The 17,100-nt window shown below is 46.0% G+C and overlaps 1 protein-coding gene across 5 annotated transcripts in view; it reads left to right on the top strand.

Moving 5' to 3' along the window:
• The window catches only part of Rin2 (Ras and Rab interactor 2), a 165,551-nt gene that overhangs the window by 116,226 nt on the left and 32,225 nt on the right, over positions 1 to 17,100 (top strand). For all 5 annotated transcript variants that reach the window (XM_057781495.1, XM_057781494.1, XM_057781496.1 and 2 more), the window contains 3 exons: positions 9,868 to 10,060; positions 12,522 to 12,633; positions 14,951 to 15,023. In XM_057781495.1, coding sequence (XP_057637478.1) covers positions 9,868 to 10,060; positions 12,522 to 12,633; positions 14,951 to 15,023 — 378 coding nt within the window. The remainder of the gene's footprint in view (positions 1 to 9,867; positions 10,061 to 12,521; positions 12,634 to 14,950; positions 15,024 to 17,100) is intronic.

Below are 17,100 nucleotides of genomic sequence, written 5' to 3'. Positions count from 1 at the left end.
TCCACTTCTTATTTTTACAAGAACAAATGAAAGCCTCTGCCAGCACTGACTCCATATCTGGCCTTTTCATCTTGAGCTGGAGAGGAAGCTTCAGGATGAAATCACCCCCACCACCACCGCTGTCCCCAACCCCCAGTCTTTCTTGTGTGAAAATGACTGCCCTGGGTGACAGTCATCAGGTTTTGTCCCCATTTCTAAATACTTCCCTCTTGGGCCTCAGGAAACAGAAATTTAAAAAAAAAAATTAAATAAAAGCACTAAAAGAAAACTGCTTTTTTTTCCCCTCATAAAAATCCTCCTGCTACATATCATTAGAAATCACTTTCAGGAAGTTGTGGCTTCCTCCCTCAAGAAGCAATAGCCCTTAGCCACCAGGAAAGCAAGTCTATAACCCAAAATATAATAGTGTTTCATTTTCCTTTTAGAGTTTGAAAGGATAAGAGGTCCCTGGGGAAATAAAGCATCAGCTTGTAGGCTGCTGGGAAATTTCAGAAGTTGGAAATGTGGAACTGGGGCCTGTAATACACTGACCTAGAGTGTCCAAGCCTCTGTCTTTGCCCTTAGCCCGCAATGTCTACAAAGCGGCAGAAACACAACTCAGAAAACTGGACTTATGTGGATTCTGTATGGGTGTTGTTCTGTGAAATCATTCTCACCTCGAATAAGGAGCTAAGTTGGATGGCTTAACTATCCCTTCCAACTCAGCTAAATGTGCATAGATTTTACAAGAACACGTTTCCCCAGTCCTCAGCCGTCACCCTGTCTGTCTGTCTTGAGCAGTGGGTGAAGGTTCCTCAGCTCATCTGCCAACTCTTGTGCTATAAACAGAATCCATGCACTAGGACCTTATGTCATCCAGAACAGATATGGTGATCCGGGTCTCCCTCCATCTCCAGACCTTAAGGTGACCAAGCGGGGTTTCATTTAGCCCGGAGAGTCAGGAACTGTTGCTGTACCTGAAGGTGTTAAGCAATCATCAGATAACAACCACCCACTGGATGTTTTCAAAATTGAAGGTTTCTGGGAAGTTTTGTTTGCTTGGCATATGTGTGAGGAACTGGTATTTGTGCCAAAATGTTTCTATGAGATGCTGTTTTGTTTTGTTTTTTCTGTATGGGCTTTCTATTTTTCTTCACAAGGAGCCTATATTTTCTGGAAAACTATCGATCCTCATCCCTACCACCTGTCAACCCCCAGCCCTCAGAAGCCTTGGATTCATCTCCCACTAAGCATGGTGTTGATTGGCCACTGCCAGGTGTTTTGCTACTGGTTTGAGGATGTGCTACTCCAGGAGGAAGATCATGATATACCTAAGACTCCACCTTCTGTCTGGTCCTTCATTCTTAGGACAGCCCAAGCACTAACCTCTCAGAAACAAGAAGCCTGGGCTCTCCACTAAGGCCATATGTGCCAGGAATGAGTAGTTAGATTTCAACTGAATGAGAACTCGTGGGATGAATGTTAAAGCCCCGTTAGTATATGTCCCCCTGGTATTTCTCCAAGCCTCCTGCAGGGCATCTGCCCTAACTGAAGGGTGGGTGGGTCCACTGATGCTATCTGCTCTCTGGTTTCTCCTGGGAGCACCAAGCTCCTGTTGGAATAATCTCCCAGTACTGAAATAAGCACTCTATATTTGGTGACCAGTGTCCTATTTGTCCCCTCAAATCTAGACTAAACGTCATCATTGGCTTTATACTCTAAGGCTAGAAAGGCCATCTATGGGAGGAATCCATGAGCAATGAGGAAGGAGCTGCTAAAACCTCAGATTTGTTAGTCTGCAAGAAATGAAGCCGCTTTCTTGCCCAGGGCTCCAAAATGGCCAAAGGCTTGGTAGCTGTGGTGACTTTGGCCACCCATTTCCTGGTAAACACACAGACAAGAACCCTTTGTCTCCTAAGGCTAGAACTAAGCAGCCAGAGTTTACTCATTGGAGCCTGGCTGAGGGAAGGCCTGAGTCTAAGACTGAACATAGGGGCCTCAGAATGAAGCTCAGGTCAAATATTCGAGAGCGTCTCCTCCTCCTCAGGAGCAAGGACTACCAGCATCCTAGCTCCCACTCACACCCACTCTGGACTGGGTCTGAGTATGGTTCAGGTGAGGGCAGCACATGAAGGGTTAATGCCTTGGAGATGTGCCGACAGCAGTGAGGAGAGCCAAGTCATGGGTTCCTTGTAGCTGAAGGAGACTGGGGAGGAGGGTCTGATATGAGCTCAGTTTGGACAGGTTGTCGGAGCCTGATAGAGCATCTGCTCAGACGTTCCCAACGCCTCCGAGTGACTACCTGTCCATGGCTCATCAGTAAGTTTGTAAGTAGAAGCAAAGCAGAGACCTTGATGGAGCACAAAGATGCCTTTGCCCATGAAAGTGAACCCTGAACATACCACATTCCAAGGCACATGTGTGAGCATCTGTGCTGAGTGGACACAGGCTCTCACATGTAAGCATGGGGAGAGCAAGGGGCCAGGTGGGTTTAGTTATTTCCAGTGAGGCCTTGTCATTCAATGTTTTTAAAGTTTGTTTTGTGTGTGTGTGTGTGTATGTGTGTGTGAGGGAGGATGGGAGTTCATGTACCACGGTGCACACATGTGGAGGTCAATGTTTCAGAGTCTCACCTTCCATCTCATTGAGTTAGGGTTTCCCTTGTGGTTGCTGCTGTGTTAAGCACTCCAGGCTAGTTGACTTTTGGTCTTTGGGGGGACTCTTCTGTTGGGAGAGCTTCCTGTCTCGGCCTCCCATTTCACCATAGGCATGCTAGGATTACTCTGTGTGCTTCTGGGTTGCAGGGGTTCAAATGCAGATTGTAAGGCTTGTTTGGCAAATGCTTTTACTGGTTGAGCCATCTCCCTGGCCTGAAATGTTTAATTTAAAAACAAACAAACCAACAAACCTTTTATCTTTAAAAGAAAAATGAGACACATACTATCTTAAATGAAAAAAGGTGCCCAATTTAAAAAAAAATCCTAGTTATCCAACTCAATAGAGATGTTTTTTACACACAAAGAAAAGGTCTGGGGATCCTTTTGTTTTATTTGTTTATATGAGCTTGCTGTGCTTTGTTCTGACAAAGGGAGACAAAATTAGAATTTAGTTTAAAGATCTTAATTGGCTTTATTTTCATTTGTAGGGTGGAACAATGTATCATTCTGAAAATAGAATGAGTGTGTAGCAAAGAGCCAAGGAGAGGAGGTTGTTTTATAGCCAGAAACCAGAAGGATTTCTAAAATTGGTTTAGTTGTTTCAAGGTTACATTCCTTGAGGAAGAGAGAGAGAGAGAGATCTAAGGGAAAGTCTCCTGAGGCTGCCTAACCCTGGCATCCAGGAGATGGGCCATCAGGCACAAAGAATTACAGATTTGAGCCAGCCTGAGCTACCTAATGAAATTTTGTCTTAAAAAATGAAAAAGGGGGCTGGAGAGATGGCTCAGTGGTTAAGAGCACTGACTGCTCTTCCAGAGGACCTGGGTTCAATTCCCAGCACCCACATGACAGCTCACAACTGTCTGAAAATGCAGTTCCACGAGAACTGACACCTTCACACCAATGCACATAAAAATAAAGTTAGATAAATCATTAAAAATATTTTTAAAAAAGAAAGAGGGCTGGGCACTGGTTGTGCACGTACTTGGGAGGCAGAGGCAGGCTGGTCTCCTTGAGTTTGCAGCCAGTCTGGTATACAGAGTGAGTTCCAGGACAGTCAGAGCTGTTATATGGAGAAACCCTGTCTCACAAAAACAAAAGCAAAACAAAAGGAGAGAGGGCTGGGTGTAATTATGGCACACAACTTTAATCCTAGCACTTGGGAGGCAGAGGCAGGTAGATTTCTGTGACTTTGAGACCAGCCTGTTCTATATATCAAGTCTCAGGGCAGCCAAGAATACATAGAAAGACGCTATCTTAAAAAAAAAAATGCACACAACTAACTGGTTAGCTGCTTCTGGTGACCTCTGGTGACCTTTTTACTTGATTAAGGCAGAGGGAATATTGTTAAAGTCAACTGAGACCTTCTTGTTTGGGAAATTGGCTGTTCTCTCTCTCTTGATTACTGATTGGAAGTTGTCTATTAGGATTCTTTGGATGACAGATAACAACTTGATTTGGGTTTGACTTTGAGCAGCAGTGACTCCATTTCTATTTCAGGCTACCTGTTGAGGCCTGGAGCAGGAATTTAGTCTATAACAATGGAGTCCTATAAGTTTCAGCCAAGGCTGAAGGCTGACCTCATTCAGAGCACTGCCCGTTTCCTGAGACCTATCAGCCAGGTAGACACAAACTGTTCTTTTTTTTTTGGGGGGGGGGGGTTCGAGACAGGGTTTCTCTGTGGTTTTGGAACTAGCTCTTGTAGACCAGGCTGGTCTCGAACTCACAGAGATCCGCCTGCCTCTGCCTCCCAAGTGCTGGGGTTAAAGGCGTGCGCCACCACCGCCCGGCACAAACTGTTCTTGATTGACAGTAAGAACTTGGAATTTTGCCCATATATATTTTATTATTATTAACACCTGAACTAGGAGTCCTTTTTTGTTTTTTGGAGGGGTTGTTTGTTTGTTTTGAAACAGAGCTTCTCTGTGAAACACTTCTGGCTGTCCTAAAACTTTCTTTGTAGACCAGGCTGGCCTCAAACTCACAGAGATCCGCCTGCCTCTGCCTCCCGATTACTAAGATTAAAGGCATGTGCCACCACCACCTGGCATGAACTAGGATTCTTATATCTGGAAAATTATGGACTGAATTTACCCTGCTAACATTTTCCCCACTGAAACAACCTCACAACAATTTTAATTAACTAGTTAATTAATTATTATCTCTATGTTGGGCAATGCTGAGAATCAAACCCAAGAACATGCCCATCCTCAACTACACCCCCTAAGCTATACACCCCAACCTCCAATTTTTATATACTTTTACTTTATTGTCCCACATTTGACTAAAAAAGACTAAACTATAAAGTCAAAATAAACACTTTAGATGTGTTGTTTCGGATGGAGCATGGTAGATGGAGCAGTGTACTGGAACGTTCAAGCAAACATCTGGATATACTGTGGACACTAGGACTGGCCATCAGGAGCTGCCCTCTGGTCTCTTCTGACTTCCAGGCTCTGATAAGAATGTAAAAGAGCAGCTCTCCTCTGGAGTCAGCTGCAACAGCCACAGTTTCTTGGAGATGATCCTAATCCTGCTGATTCTAATAAAACTATGTCAAGTGTCAGCCTGGCTGTTCCGCTGGGAGCTCCTTTTATGTTCTCGCTGACCCTTACAGCTCCTCCAGCTATGAATGCCTGGTACCTAGAAGTGAAGTGGAAAGGCCCCTCATGCTACACTCCAAAGAGCCTTAAGTGAGGTGTGACCCAGGGACAACCAGCGTTAGAGAGCCCTGTTGGAATACTTGGCTGTCTAACTCAGAGCCATTGGTGCTAGGCTGTTGTTTCCATGACAACAGATGCAGGCTGTGAGTTTCCCAGTGGGTGTTTATTCTCCTCCTTCCATTCTCACTGTTGTCCTTTCTACTCTGTTGATGACCCTCTCTTCCCCTTAACTATTCCCTTTTACTTTTATATCATATGTGTGTGTGTGTGTATTGCTTATGTAGATTCTGCATATTTGCCTCTGCCCTGCTCCTCTTCCTTGTTCCCTCTTGTGTTTAAGCCCCTTCTTTGCCACCATAGTCTTTTGGTATTTCCTTATGGTCTTTTATCTGCTGGGCTTAGCACACAGTCACAGTCCTTGTTTGCTCTCGGGCAAGTGATTCTTAAGACATAATCACCACCTGGTGCAGGAGGTACCATTTACAAATGAGGAACATGGAGCTCAGAACTTGTCAAGGTCTCACATGCCTGTACCAGCTAGAAGAGGGACACCATGCTTCTACCCTTGAGACTGGCCCCTGGGACACCTCACTGTGACCATGTCATTATTATAAATGCCTGGATTGTATCATGGGTACCTTATTACCTCTCTAAGCCACTCAGCTTTTGCCAGCACACTCATTTACGTAGAGATACCCATCTGTCTTGGAAACCAATGGTTTCTGTTATTCCCAGTGGGTCTGTCTTAGGTGGAGCTCCCTAGAAGCAGAACGTGATACACATAACTCTTGTGCAGATAGTTTCTGGAGGGAAGCACTCGGGAGCGGGGGATACACAGAAAGGGAAGCAAGGCAAAAAATGTTGACTCTGGCAGATCCCACTCCAAAACTGCCTTACCTTGAAACAAGAAAGCCACTCCTTCTCCAGTCACGTCTATACATCGTGGACAGTGGTAGTTTCCCAGAGAGAGGCTGGATAAAACTTCCCAGGCATTTCCAGGAGAATGAGGAGGCTATAAACTGTTGGTAACCAGTGCTCCTAACAACCAGGGTGTGGGCACCTGTCCTGAAAAGGGGGTTCTGGAGGGAGGGAGTGCATTCACCTGACAGTCCGTATGTCATCCATCAGCTCTTTGCTGAAGATTACCCCTGATAAAAAGCCACTTGGTCCTGTAATAGCATGCTATAAACCTCACGTGACTGGTTGGATCAAGTCGGTGCCAAAGACTAATTGCAAGCTTTAATTTATGGTTTCTCCTTTATGAGGCTCCATGAATCTTGCTAGCCGTCTTCCCATCTGGGCCCTGGCTGCTTAGGCCAAGGCCAATCATGAGAACAAAGAGTGGTTTTAAAAACAACAGCTTCAAACCAGGGAGGATTTGTGGGATGTGACTTTCTGAGGGGAAGAGAAATAGCCTCTACTTGCTCAGTACACCAGGGAGGGCACCAGCGTGTTAGACACGTCAGATTTGGACTTGATAAAATATGGCAGGTTGGCAAAGGTGGGGAAATGTGGGGCTATGGTTTTTCTATTTTGGTTTTGTTCTGTTTGAAGTGCTTACAATCCAGCCTAGGGCCTTGAACATGCTAGGCAAGCACAATACTGCCATATCTCCGTGGCTCTGAAATAATTATTTTGAACTTCAGGGATTCTTTTAGTAGCAAGTTACCACTCCCCTCCTCCAGTCCCCTAACAAAACCAAACAGCTAACTGATCAGAACCCAAAGTTCACATTTCCTACTTAGCTCTCCAGCCAAGTGGTCCTTACAGTGAAGTCCTCAAATGGACAGGATCAGTGTTCCCCAGAGCTTGGGAGAACTGCCATGGCTCTGGCCCACCGGGACCTACAAAATCAGAATCTTGGGGATCAAAACCAGGAGTCTGTGGCTTCACCAGTCCCCAGATGATTCCTACACAGGCTCAAATTTTGGCAAGTTATAGAGTCTTCCAATGTGGCTCCTGTTGGGATCCCCATACCCACATCCTGCCTCAGAGTCTCATTGACCTTGTTTGGTGGGCAGTCTTACCTCTGACCCTTTTCAAGTTTCTCTGCTGGTTTTTGTAGATGGGCAGGGTGGAGAGGCGGTGGTCTTCAGTTAGCTCACCTGGGTGGTAGAAATCTTCGTGCTGGCTTCCCCTCAAAGAGTTTGTTCTTGTACCTCTATAGATAGTCACTTTAGAGCACCCAGAGGGACTGCGGTGGCTTTTGCAGAAGGGGCAACAGCTTCACTTATTTTGACACAGACTCCTCTTTCTGGGAATTGATAGCAGAATTGAAAGAAAACTTTCATTTGCACAAAAAAGAAATACAAAAAAACATGACCTGTCTTTGATTGGTGTGTGTGCTGGGACGACCTCTTGGCTTGCTCGAGCTGACCTTCTGCCTCACCTTCTTGTGTATGTCGTGTTTTAGGTACACATCTAGAAGAAAAATGAGGGCGGTGGTGGCGCACGCCTTTAATCCCAGCACTTGGGAGGCAGAGGCAGGTGGATCTCTGTGAGTTCGAGACCAGCCTGGTCTACAAGAGCTAGTTCCAGGACAGGCTCCAAAACCACAGAGAAACCTTGTCTCGAAAAACCAAAAAAAAAAAAAAAAAAAGAAGAAGAAGATAAATGAGACATGGGGCTGCTTAAATCAGTATAAAACCGAGACACTGGGGAAAGGGAGAGATGGGTTCCCTGGCCATCCATCCCAATGCTCTTGTTCTGTCTCCGTGACAATGACAGAGATGGGCGTCACCCACATCCACAATCTCATGTCTCCTTTCTGCAATCCTCCACGCTCCCATCCTTCCCCATCTTAGGGCTTTAGCTAGCATGCACACTGGGTATGTGTTTGATGGCTGAATATATCCCATACTAAGCCTAAGTCTTTGGACACAAGGGTCAAGTGTGACAGTCCTGCTGGCTACTCCAGGACCATGTGGGGGACCTGTTCCCTCAGAGCCAGGAAAGGTGTCAGTGTTGAGTGTGAGAGAGGAAGCTTGGACTAGAATTTCAGGACTCTCCCTCTGAGCAAGGACAGGCCCTTGATCAAGATTTGACCTCGCAGTACTTTTGTTGTGTTTTGTCCCACGTTTTATTTTGTTTTGATTTTGAAACAGGATCTCAACTGCAGCCTTGGCAGGCCTGGAACTCACTGTGTAAATCAAGCTGCTCTCCAATTTGAAGAGATCCAGCTGTCCCTCTGGGACTAAAGGCCGGGGCTCCACACCTGGCTTCCACCTTGTCTCCATCTTGATCCTTCTACCTCCATTTCCAAGTGCTGGAATCACACTGTAACCCACATGTAGACCTAGACCAGCACCCCATCCTTCTTTCATACAGCGTCACAGTACTTTTACAGTGTTCTGCTCCAAGGAGGAAATGACGGGGTGCTTTCAGAGAGGCCAGCAGCTCCATCCACCTGCAGGCCTCAGGCTTCTCATTTCTCACTCAGAATTAGGTGCTGGCACCAAAGGAGGCCAAAATGGCATGTTTGTTGGTATGATTCACAGACTGTAAAACCTCCCCATCTGAAGGGCATGAGTCATTCCAGGGTTTTCGGTGTGTTCACGCTGTTGTGCAATCCCCGCCATTACCATATACCATGTTTTCTACAACTCCGGGTTACTACCTGTTTGTAGTCCCTGCTCATTTCCCCCTCCTTTCTTCCCAGCCAGCCACTAACCTACTTTCTCTCGCTAGGACTTTTCCTGCTGGGAACTTGTGTAATAGAGCTGTACAATACTTGACCTTAGCTCAGTGCCCATTTATCCCCCACCACAAGACGCAATGAACTTGCACACCTGGTTCTCATTCAGCATGGTATTCTCCAGGTTGATTGTGGGGCAGCATTTTGAAACATTGTATCTGAGTAATACAGCTCACCCAGTAGACACATTTTGGGTTATTGTTTGTTGTTGTTCGAATTGTTTATTTGTGGGTTTGGTTTGTTTGTTTGTTTGTTGTTGTTGAGGGAGGGTCTCACTTTGTACCCTTGACTGGCCTTGAATTCACAGAGACCTCCTGACTGCTGAGATTGAAGGCTTGTGCCACCGCACCATACCCACTATAAAAAGCATTTAGGACTTACATTTGTTGACTTTTATCAACAGTACCATTGGATTATGATATTTTTATTATTCCCAATGTTGGGGATAAATAATGCGTAGGCTTGTAAGAAGAAATGAAAAACAATCATTTAGCTACAGAACAAATATCCCCAGGTGTGATTTGCCTGTAAAGTTTGTGACAAAGGCCTTTACGCATTGAGAGGGGTTTACTGTGGCTAAGTTTCACAGTTTAAAGGTCTGTCCTCCAAGTAACAAATACTTTATGCCCAAAGAAAAACAAACCCAAGCTAAATAATAATCTTTATAGTATTGAGTACTCTTTGAAAACAGGGGTAGAGGTAGAAGGCTGGGCCTTTTGAATACAAAGTGCTTGCTTTAATACCGGTGATACAGAGTAAAATAAAACTTGTCTAATGACCCTTGGGGGGGGGTACACATCCTATGAAAGGTCTGCCCAGTAAGTTCCTAGGGATGACATCAGTCACTTGAGCCCTGTCCTTTTCTTCCTTCTAGCATGGTGAGACACAAGGATGATGGCTATTCTGAAGACAAGGATGGGAAGACCTGTCCCCGAGACTCTGGCTATGACAGCCTCTCCAACAGGCTCAGCATTCTGGACCGGCTCCTCCACACCCACCCCATATGGCTGCAGCTGAGTCTCAGTGAGGAAGAGGCGGCAGAGGTTCTGCAGAACCAGCCTCCAGGGGTAAGGCACAAGAGTCAGGAGAGGCTGAGGCAGGCATGTTGCCACCAGACAGAAACACTTAGATAGTTCCAAAAAGTTTTCCCCAGCTTTTAGGTAGTGTGCCTTCCAGTGTAGACCTCAAATACAATGCGGGGAAATTCTGAGATCCATGAGGCAGGTTTTAGGAGCAGATCCTTTCCAGGCCTGTCTTCCTGTCTCCATCTGTTCAGTTATGGGGCTGTATGGCTCAGCCAGAGCATCAAAGGAAGGAGGAGCCCTGTCCAGAGGCCCCAGGACTGACCTTCTGAACCTGGTCCTGGATCCCTGCTTGCCCGTGATGCTCTCCCTTCATTCTGAATCTAGGGACCCTACGGGGCCCTACTATTTATCTGGGGACACAACCTTAAAAAGCTCTGTGACCACAGACTTGTCTTCTCAGGTTATCAGTATTTTCTTTGCCTTCTCAGGAGCTTTCCATGTGAAACAAAGTCTGATTCTGTTTCAGCAGCTTCTACTTATCCAGGACCCTTGCTTGATTCCTCTTATTCAGCCCACGGTTATGGGCAATGCAGCCCATATCTGCAATCCTAGCACTTGGATGGTTGGAGCAGGAGGATCTAGGTTCAAGACCAGCCTGTCCTATGAAGAAAGACTCTCTTTAAAAAAGAAAGATGGAGCTGGAGAATGGCTTAGTGGAAAATGCACTGATCATACAAAGTATGGGGACTGGAGCCTGGATCCCCCAACCCATCTGTGAGCTCTGGATTCAACTAAAAGACCTTAACAAACAACATACAGAGCAATTGACAAAGATACCTGATGTCAACGGTCTAGTGAACAGCACTTTGTGCAGTGTCCAAACAAAAGACAAACACAGTAAATCCCAGATAAAATAAAGCTTAAAGCAGATGCTAGATACAAAGTAACTAGTACATGGATAGCAAGGATAAAATCCTATCACTAGCTAGCTGAGGAATGCCATAGCAGCTTCGGGGTCCTGGAGCAACCAGGGCCTATCTGTGTCACTATCTGTCCATACAAGTGAGTCTGTATGTCTTTGCTTCTTCTTTCCTTCCTGCAAACAGAAGCAGACAGAACTAAGAATTGCATTAGAATATGCTCGGGGCTATGAGGCACAGTCTTTGATCCTCTTTGGAGAGAGCTCCTTGGCCAGCATACAGGGCATACCTCTAGCTTTGGTCTGTAAGCTCAGAAACTTCTTCCTGTGAGTCTTTCCTTTCTACCGGTTGAATGACATGCATGCGCATTTCTGCCCAAAGTTCGGAAGCAGGACATTATCAGGCAGCAGTTCCCACCCAGCCCTGCTTCCCTTCTTGGGTGGGGCATGAACCATTCCTGCTGAGACCTGCATGAGGAATAAGCTAGCAGGATAGTCAGTCTCTCTGTCCAGCTACCTGAGCTCTGACAGGGCCTAGACTGACAAGATGGGGCAGGTTGAGGACAGGCGCCATGTGGACCAGAAACGAGCGTGAGGATGAAGGAAAAGGAAGTGGCTAGGAGCCTGGCCCTGGTGGCATGAATGCATTAAGGATAATGCTGCATCCTTGATTAAGCGACCACCCAAGATAGAGCCTGTGGACCGCTCTGTAAGGAGCCGGAGTGTAGACATTGTTGGGTTTTCTGGTCATTCAGTATCTGTCACATCGACTCACCAGGCTTTGTCAGGCAAAAGCAACTGCAGACGACATGAAAAGGAATGTGTAACCGGGCATCAACACAGATTTACCCACAGAAGCGGGCTCGGGGTGGATGCGGGCTCGGGGTGGATGTCCTCTGAGGTTTGTCCCAGCCAACGCTGAGGCTGCTCCCTCCACGTCCCAACACTGTCTTCACATACGTGGTTTACACCAAACCAATTTCTAGCAATGATGTCAAGGCCACTGGAGCTCTGTCTTACCTGCCAAATGCAGCAGCCATTTTTTTCCCTCCTGGGGGTTTTCTTTGTGTGTCTGACTTGACATGTTATCTCATTTTTCAAAAGAAGCTAGCAATCTATACTCTGTAGCAAAAACTAAAACTTCAGAAACAACTGCTGCGTTACTCTTAACAAATTCAAGATCTTCTCATAAATATGCCATGAACCAAAATTAGCCAATCAACTCCCAGTTTGCCATCTATGGTTTGATCAACGTGAACTTCTTTGTAATTTAAGTTTCCCCCAGGTTTGAGACGGGCTGAGGCATATATATACCTATAACCAAGCTGCCAGTGCCTCTGCAGACAGGGGACTTTTTAAGCTTCGTGGATAACATCGGGTCAGGGGGAAAGTAAGGTTCTTATGAGCCCCTTTTAAAAGCAGTGGGCCTTCCATAGGCTCTGAGCTCTTTCTCTGTAGAGTGTTCTGCACCGAGCTGTGCAGTCCTGTTGGGCAGGGTGTTCTATGCGCAGGGCATCAAAGGTAAGGGAAATTATGTACCCAGGTTTTCATCTCCTTAACCTGTGTTTTCATTCCTTCTCCTAGATCTTTCTGGTTCGTAAATCCTCCAAAATGCAGAAGAAAGTCCTCTCCCTTCGCCTGCCCTGTGAATTTGGAGCGCCTCTCAAAGAGGTTCCTATAAAGGAAAGCACATACAGTAAGTGTTGGGCAGGGAAGGCAGGCCTGATGGGAAGCAGCCCGGACTCTGATGCCGACAGACATGTCTAGTCCTGGCATTCAGCATCTCTACAGTGAGGTGATGCTAGCCTCTGAGTAAGCCATAGGTCAATTAAACCATCTGTGCATTCTCTGTGCACCCTAGGGTTTGGCACACGAGAGGCGCTGAGTGTAGATTGTCTCTTCTTGCCCTGTTCCCAGTTAGGTACCGTGTAAGTTTGGGGCCCTGGTTTGCTGATGACTAAACCCCAGGGAAGCTGCAGCCACAGCCCTTTTATGAGATCTAATGTCAAAGCCTGTGTCTACACACCTTCCTGAATAAATAAGCCTCAGGCACACGCGTTCCCTCCAGGTCGCCACTGTTCAGTCGTCCCTGAAAGGCGGTTAATCCTAGATGAATCTAGCCCCATGGGCAGATGACTAGCTGGGGGCTGCAGGGAGCTGATGCTCAGCAGCGTTGGTTTCCTCCCTGTCGTCTACTTTCTGGTCACTGAAAATGTGGAGTGTTGGGAGGCCAAGTTTTAAAGAAAAGAAGGAACACACAGTTCTGAGGTACTGCCAGTCTCCAAGAAAGGATCAGGAAATGGATCTGCACAACAAAGTGGGGAGATCTGAAAATTCTAGGTTAACAAACTGAGGGGTGAAGGTCAGGAGAGTGGAGCTAGGAAGCCTGCAGGATGGAGCCCGACTCAGTTCCTACATTTTAAGGTACTGAGGTTTAACTGAATGGCAGGCACAAGATTCCCTCACCATGGTGTTCAGTCTCCTTGAGCCAATAACCTTGCATAGAATCCAAGGAAGTGACATTTCTGGCACAGGAAAATCCTACCTGTATCCATGATCTGCTTCCGGTTCAAGTGTAATGAACTGGAATCTTGAGCATGGAATTCACATGCTCAAGGATTCCTTGGAAACAGATGCCCCTGACAGGCTGAACCTGGAGAAAAGTAAATACCGTGGGAGATAATCTGAAGTCACCTTAGAGACCCAACACCACTTTAAAGATAGTGACTGTCTAGCACATTAATAAATAATGAATTTATGTTAAGTCGATTTTGTTATTCTGAGGTGACTTTTGAAAGGCTGCTAGCCCACCAGCAACAAGTCCTCCTGGCTTTTAAATCCTTCCCAGTTTCCAAGGTTCACCATGGCAAGGAAACCACTTCCTTTCTTCTGAAGCATGGTCACTGTCAGTGAACCTTGAACCCCCTGCCATATACACACACACACACACACCTGTTTGTTGAGTTCCCTGAAGCCAGAGGGTTTTTTTTCCCCTCTATCAGGTTCTTCAGTCACCCCCATCCCAGTCCTCCCCAAGGGACTTCCAAGTGATTGAAAGAGCTAGTTTGTACGAAGCATTATCCTATCTATAATGACTTACTGCAGGCCTGAGTCCTACCAATATCTACCCAGCAGGTTGGTCTCTATACAGATAGGAGTGGGAGAGGGCTTATTACAATAGCGGATATTTTATTATTTCTGGATGATGCAATAGACACCATCATACATTTGTATGTAGTTCTTTCACATAAGGTATTTCATTAAAAACAAATTATATTCTATGTTGATCCTTCAGTCTGGCAAGGAACTGTTATTGGCCATTTAGTAGGTAAAATGAAGGTGGTTGGCCCATGAGGATTGGAAACCAAGCCACTGCCTACCCTCACCATTTGGGAGCCGTACCTGTAGCAACAGCTTCTTCTCTGAATGCATCTTTCATTTGGGAACTTGTGTGATGCAGCCAAGCAAGAAGACAGTATTTTAGAAGCTTTACATGGAATGTAACCCATAGAATGACTTCTAGAGCCCTTGAACTGACTTCTAGGTTCCTGTCCCTCTGCCCTGCGCCAGAGGACTCTGACTTGTCAACAGGGAGTGTGGCCCTGAAGGTCCATGGTCTAAGAAGAAAGGGTCTGGGGTGGTGGGACCTCTGACCCATTGCTGCCAAGTGCTAGTGGCCTCTCTTCTTACTGCAGCCAGATGAGCCCTTGGCCCTGCCCAAACTCTGTGCTCTGAACTTCAAAACAAACAGAGAGGTGCATGTAAGTGTCTGTTTACTAGGCATAGAGCGTGTGCTGAGCATGAGTCAGGGAGGCCGCCCTTGCCTGACTGTTTAAAGCTGTGTCTGGCTGTCAGGCAGCCCCCTCACAGCTGGTTTGGATGAGCTGCACAGTAGTCTGAGAGGGTGGAAATGGACCCACATATGCTGCATTAGATGCTGTTCCTTCCCAGACACTCAGGAAGATTCAGCCACCTTCTGGAATCTCTTTTCTTTTTTTCTTTTTTTTTTCTAGCCTTTTCCCTGGAAGGCTCAGGAATCAGCTTTGCAGATTTATTCCGGCTCATTGCTTTCTACTGCATCAGCAGGTAAGGAACATCTCATGACTTGAAGGACCTGCTTGGTGTGTGATATGATCTGGACTTCGCTCTAGAGAAGGGATCTGGAAGGCTGGTCACCTAAGAGCTGTCAGGGAAGGATTTGCCACTTAAATAAGATGTTCACCCATTCCAGTATTAGGTTTAAGATAGAAACAACTGCCTGGCCCTCCAGATGCAAATTCTCATTGATGTGGTTATTTCTTCAAGCTGGTCCCATGGCTTCTGATGGTTAGATCCATTGAGCAGAAAATACACACACACACTCAAGTATACACCCATATAGCAATATACCCCCCTGTATAAACATATGCATGCTCGTGCACACACATCCAGACAGACAGACAGACAGATGAAACCAGTACTTAAACCTGTAAATTTTTAAGGTTCCTGACAATGTTTTTGAAAACCCCGGGGAACAGAGTCTATTCTCAAGTGTGGACTTTTTAGTTCAATCCATAAATCCTGCACAGCTCTTCGGGCCAGCTGAGGCTCTCATCCTCTCTAGGACTGAATTAATGGTTGAAATTAAGCCCTGGCCCAGAATGTGATCAGTATGGAAAGGATGTGAGTTGTAGGTTTCTATTATTGTTCTCTTCTTTGCAGCAATAACAGCTTTTCAGAGTCAGTGTTCTCGTGCCTGGGGTCACAGCTGAGTGGTAAAGCATTTGCTTACAAAGCATGAGACTCTGAGTTTGATCCCTAGCACTGCCAAAGAACAAAACAAAAACAGCCAAATGGAGCTAGCATTCTTGAAGTAATTAAGCAAAGAAATCTTGCTGCCTGTAGAAGCTGGCCTTACAGGCTTTCCTTCCTTCTTTCCCTTTCTCCTTCCTTCCTTCTTTCTTCCTTCCTTTCTTTCTTGTTTTTAGATTTTTTACATTTTATTTTATGCATATGAGTATTTGTCTGAATATACGTCTGTGTACAACCTGAATGCCTTGTGCCCACAGAAAAAGAAAGGGAAGTCAGATTCCTCGGAAACTAGAGTTACAGATGGTTGTGAACCACCGTACGGATGCTAGGAGTAGAACTCAGGTCATCTGCAAGAGCAAGAACACTCAATGGTTGAGCAGCTGGCCAGCTTGGGCCTTGCCTATTCTAACCAGGCAGAGCCCAGGCTGGCTTCCTTGACTTTTCTGTTTGCTCACTACAGAGGCTACGGGAAATGTCTTTTCAGAGGTCACAACTCAAGGCTGCCTCAGCGAGACTGGGGAGTCATCTGGGTTTTGATTGGTTTATTTTAAGGATTAGGCTGTTTAGCATTCATCATACCTGTTGACTTTCCTTTCTCTGCATGGCATGGCAACTCAGCTCTCAGGCTAACTGAGGCTGAGCCATAAATGGCCCGAGGAAGAGGAGGCATCTCCAGGGGAGACCCTAGCACTGCTCATCAGCAGAAAGAACATGAGGGCAGCTTCCAGGATGGACAGTGCCTGCCTGGTGAGCGCCTCACCCCAAGGAGATGCCACCTGCTTGCCAGGTTAGGGTCACTGGAGCCTGTGTGGTTCGCTTCTGAAGCTCTGAAGTACGACTAGTTACAGAACATCATTTTAGATTAAGAGAATGAAGTCGTTACTTAGTTGACTATGATGGACCATATCTTTGCATTTAGTGCACACATGTAATGACTCAGATGCAGGCAGAAGCTATGCTGCAGTTGCAGTGGTGGGTGTCACACGAGCCACTGCGGGGAGCTGCTTCCATGCAAATAGGATGCTTTGGAGGCAAAGTTTAGAATGAAGTACAAATCTTTTTTCCCCTGATGTAATTATATCCTGACTATTCAGAATTATATTAAAATTGTGCACAAAATACCTCTAAAAAAGAAAGACTTTAGGGATCCAGGATGATTCATTTCTGTGTGAGGCACTGTCTCAGGAAATGAGATTATCCAGCTTTCCCAGCACCATACCACTGAATTCCAGCAGCACCCCGATAAAATGGATGCCAGTAACACCCCAATAATATGACAAACTGCAATTCCCATCTTTAAAAGTTTCACAGAAATGTGTTTCCTGAAGACAGAAGACCTCTGTAGCCCCCAGGACGCAACTCCAGCGGCACC

The sequence above is a fragment of the Chionomys nivalis genome, chromosome 9 (assembly GCF_950005125.1).
Source record: "Chionomys nivalis chromosome 9, mChiNiv1.1, whole genome shotgun sequence".
NCBI lineage: Eukaryota > Metazoa > Chordata > Mammalia > Rodentia > Cricetidae > Chionomys > Chionomys nivalis.
This window is presented reverse-complemented; position numbering and strand designations above follow the sequence as displayed.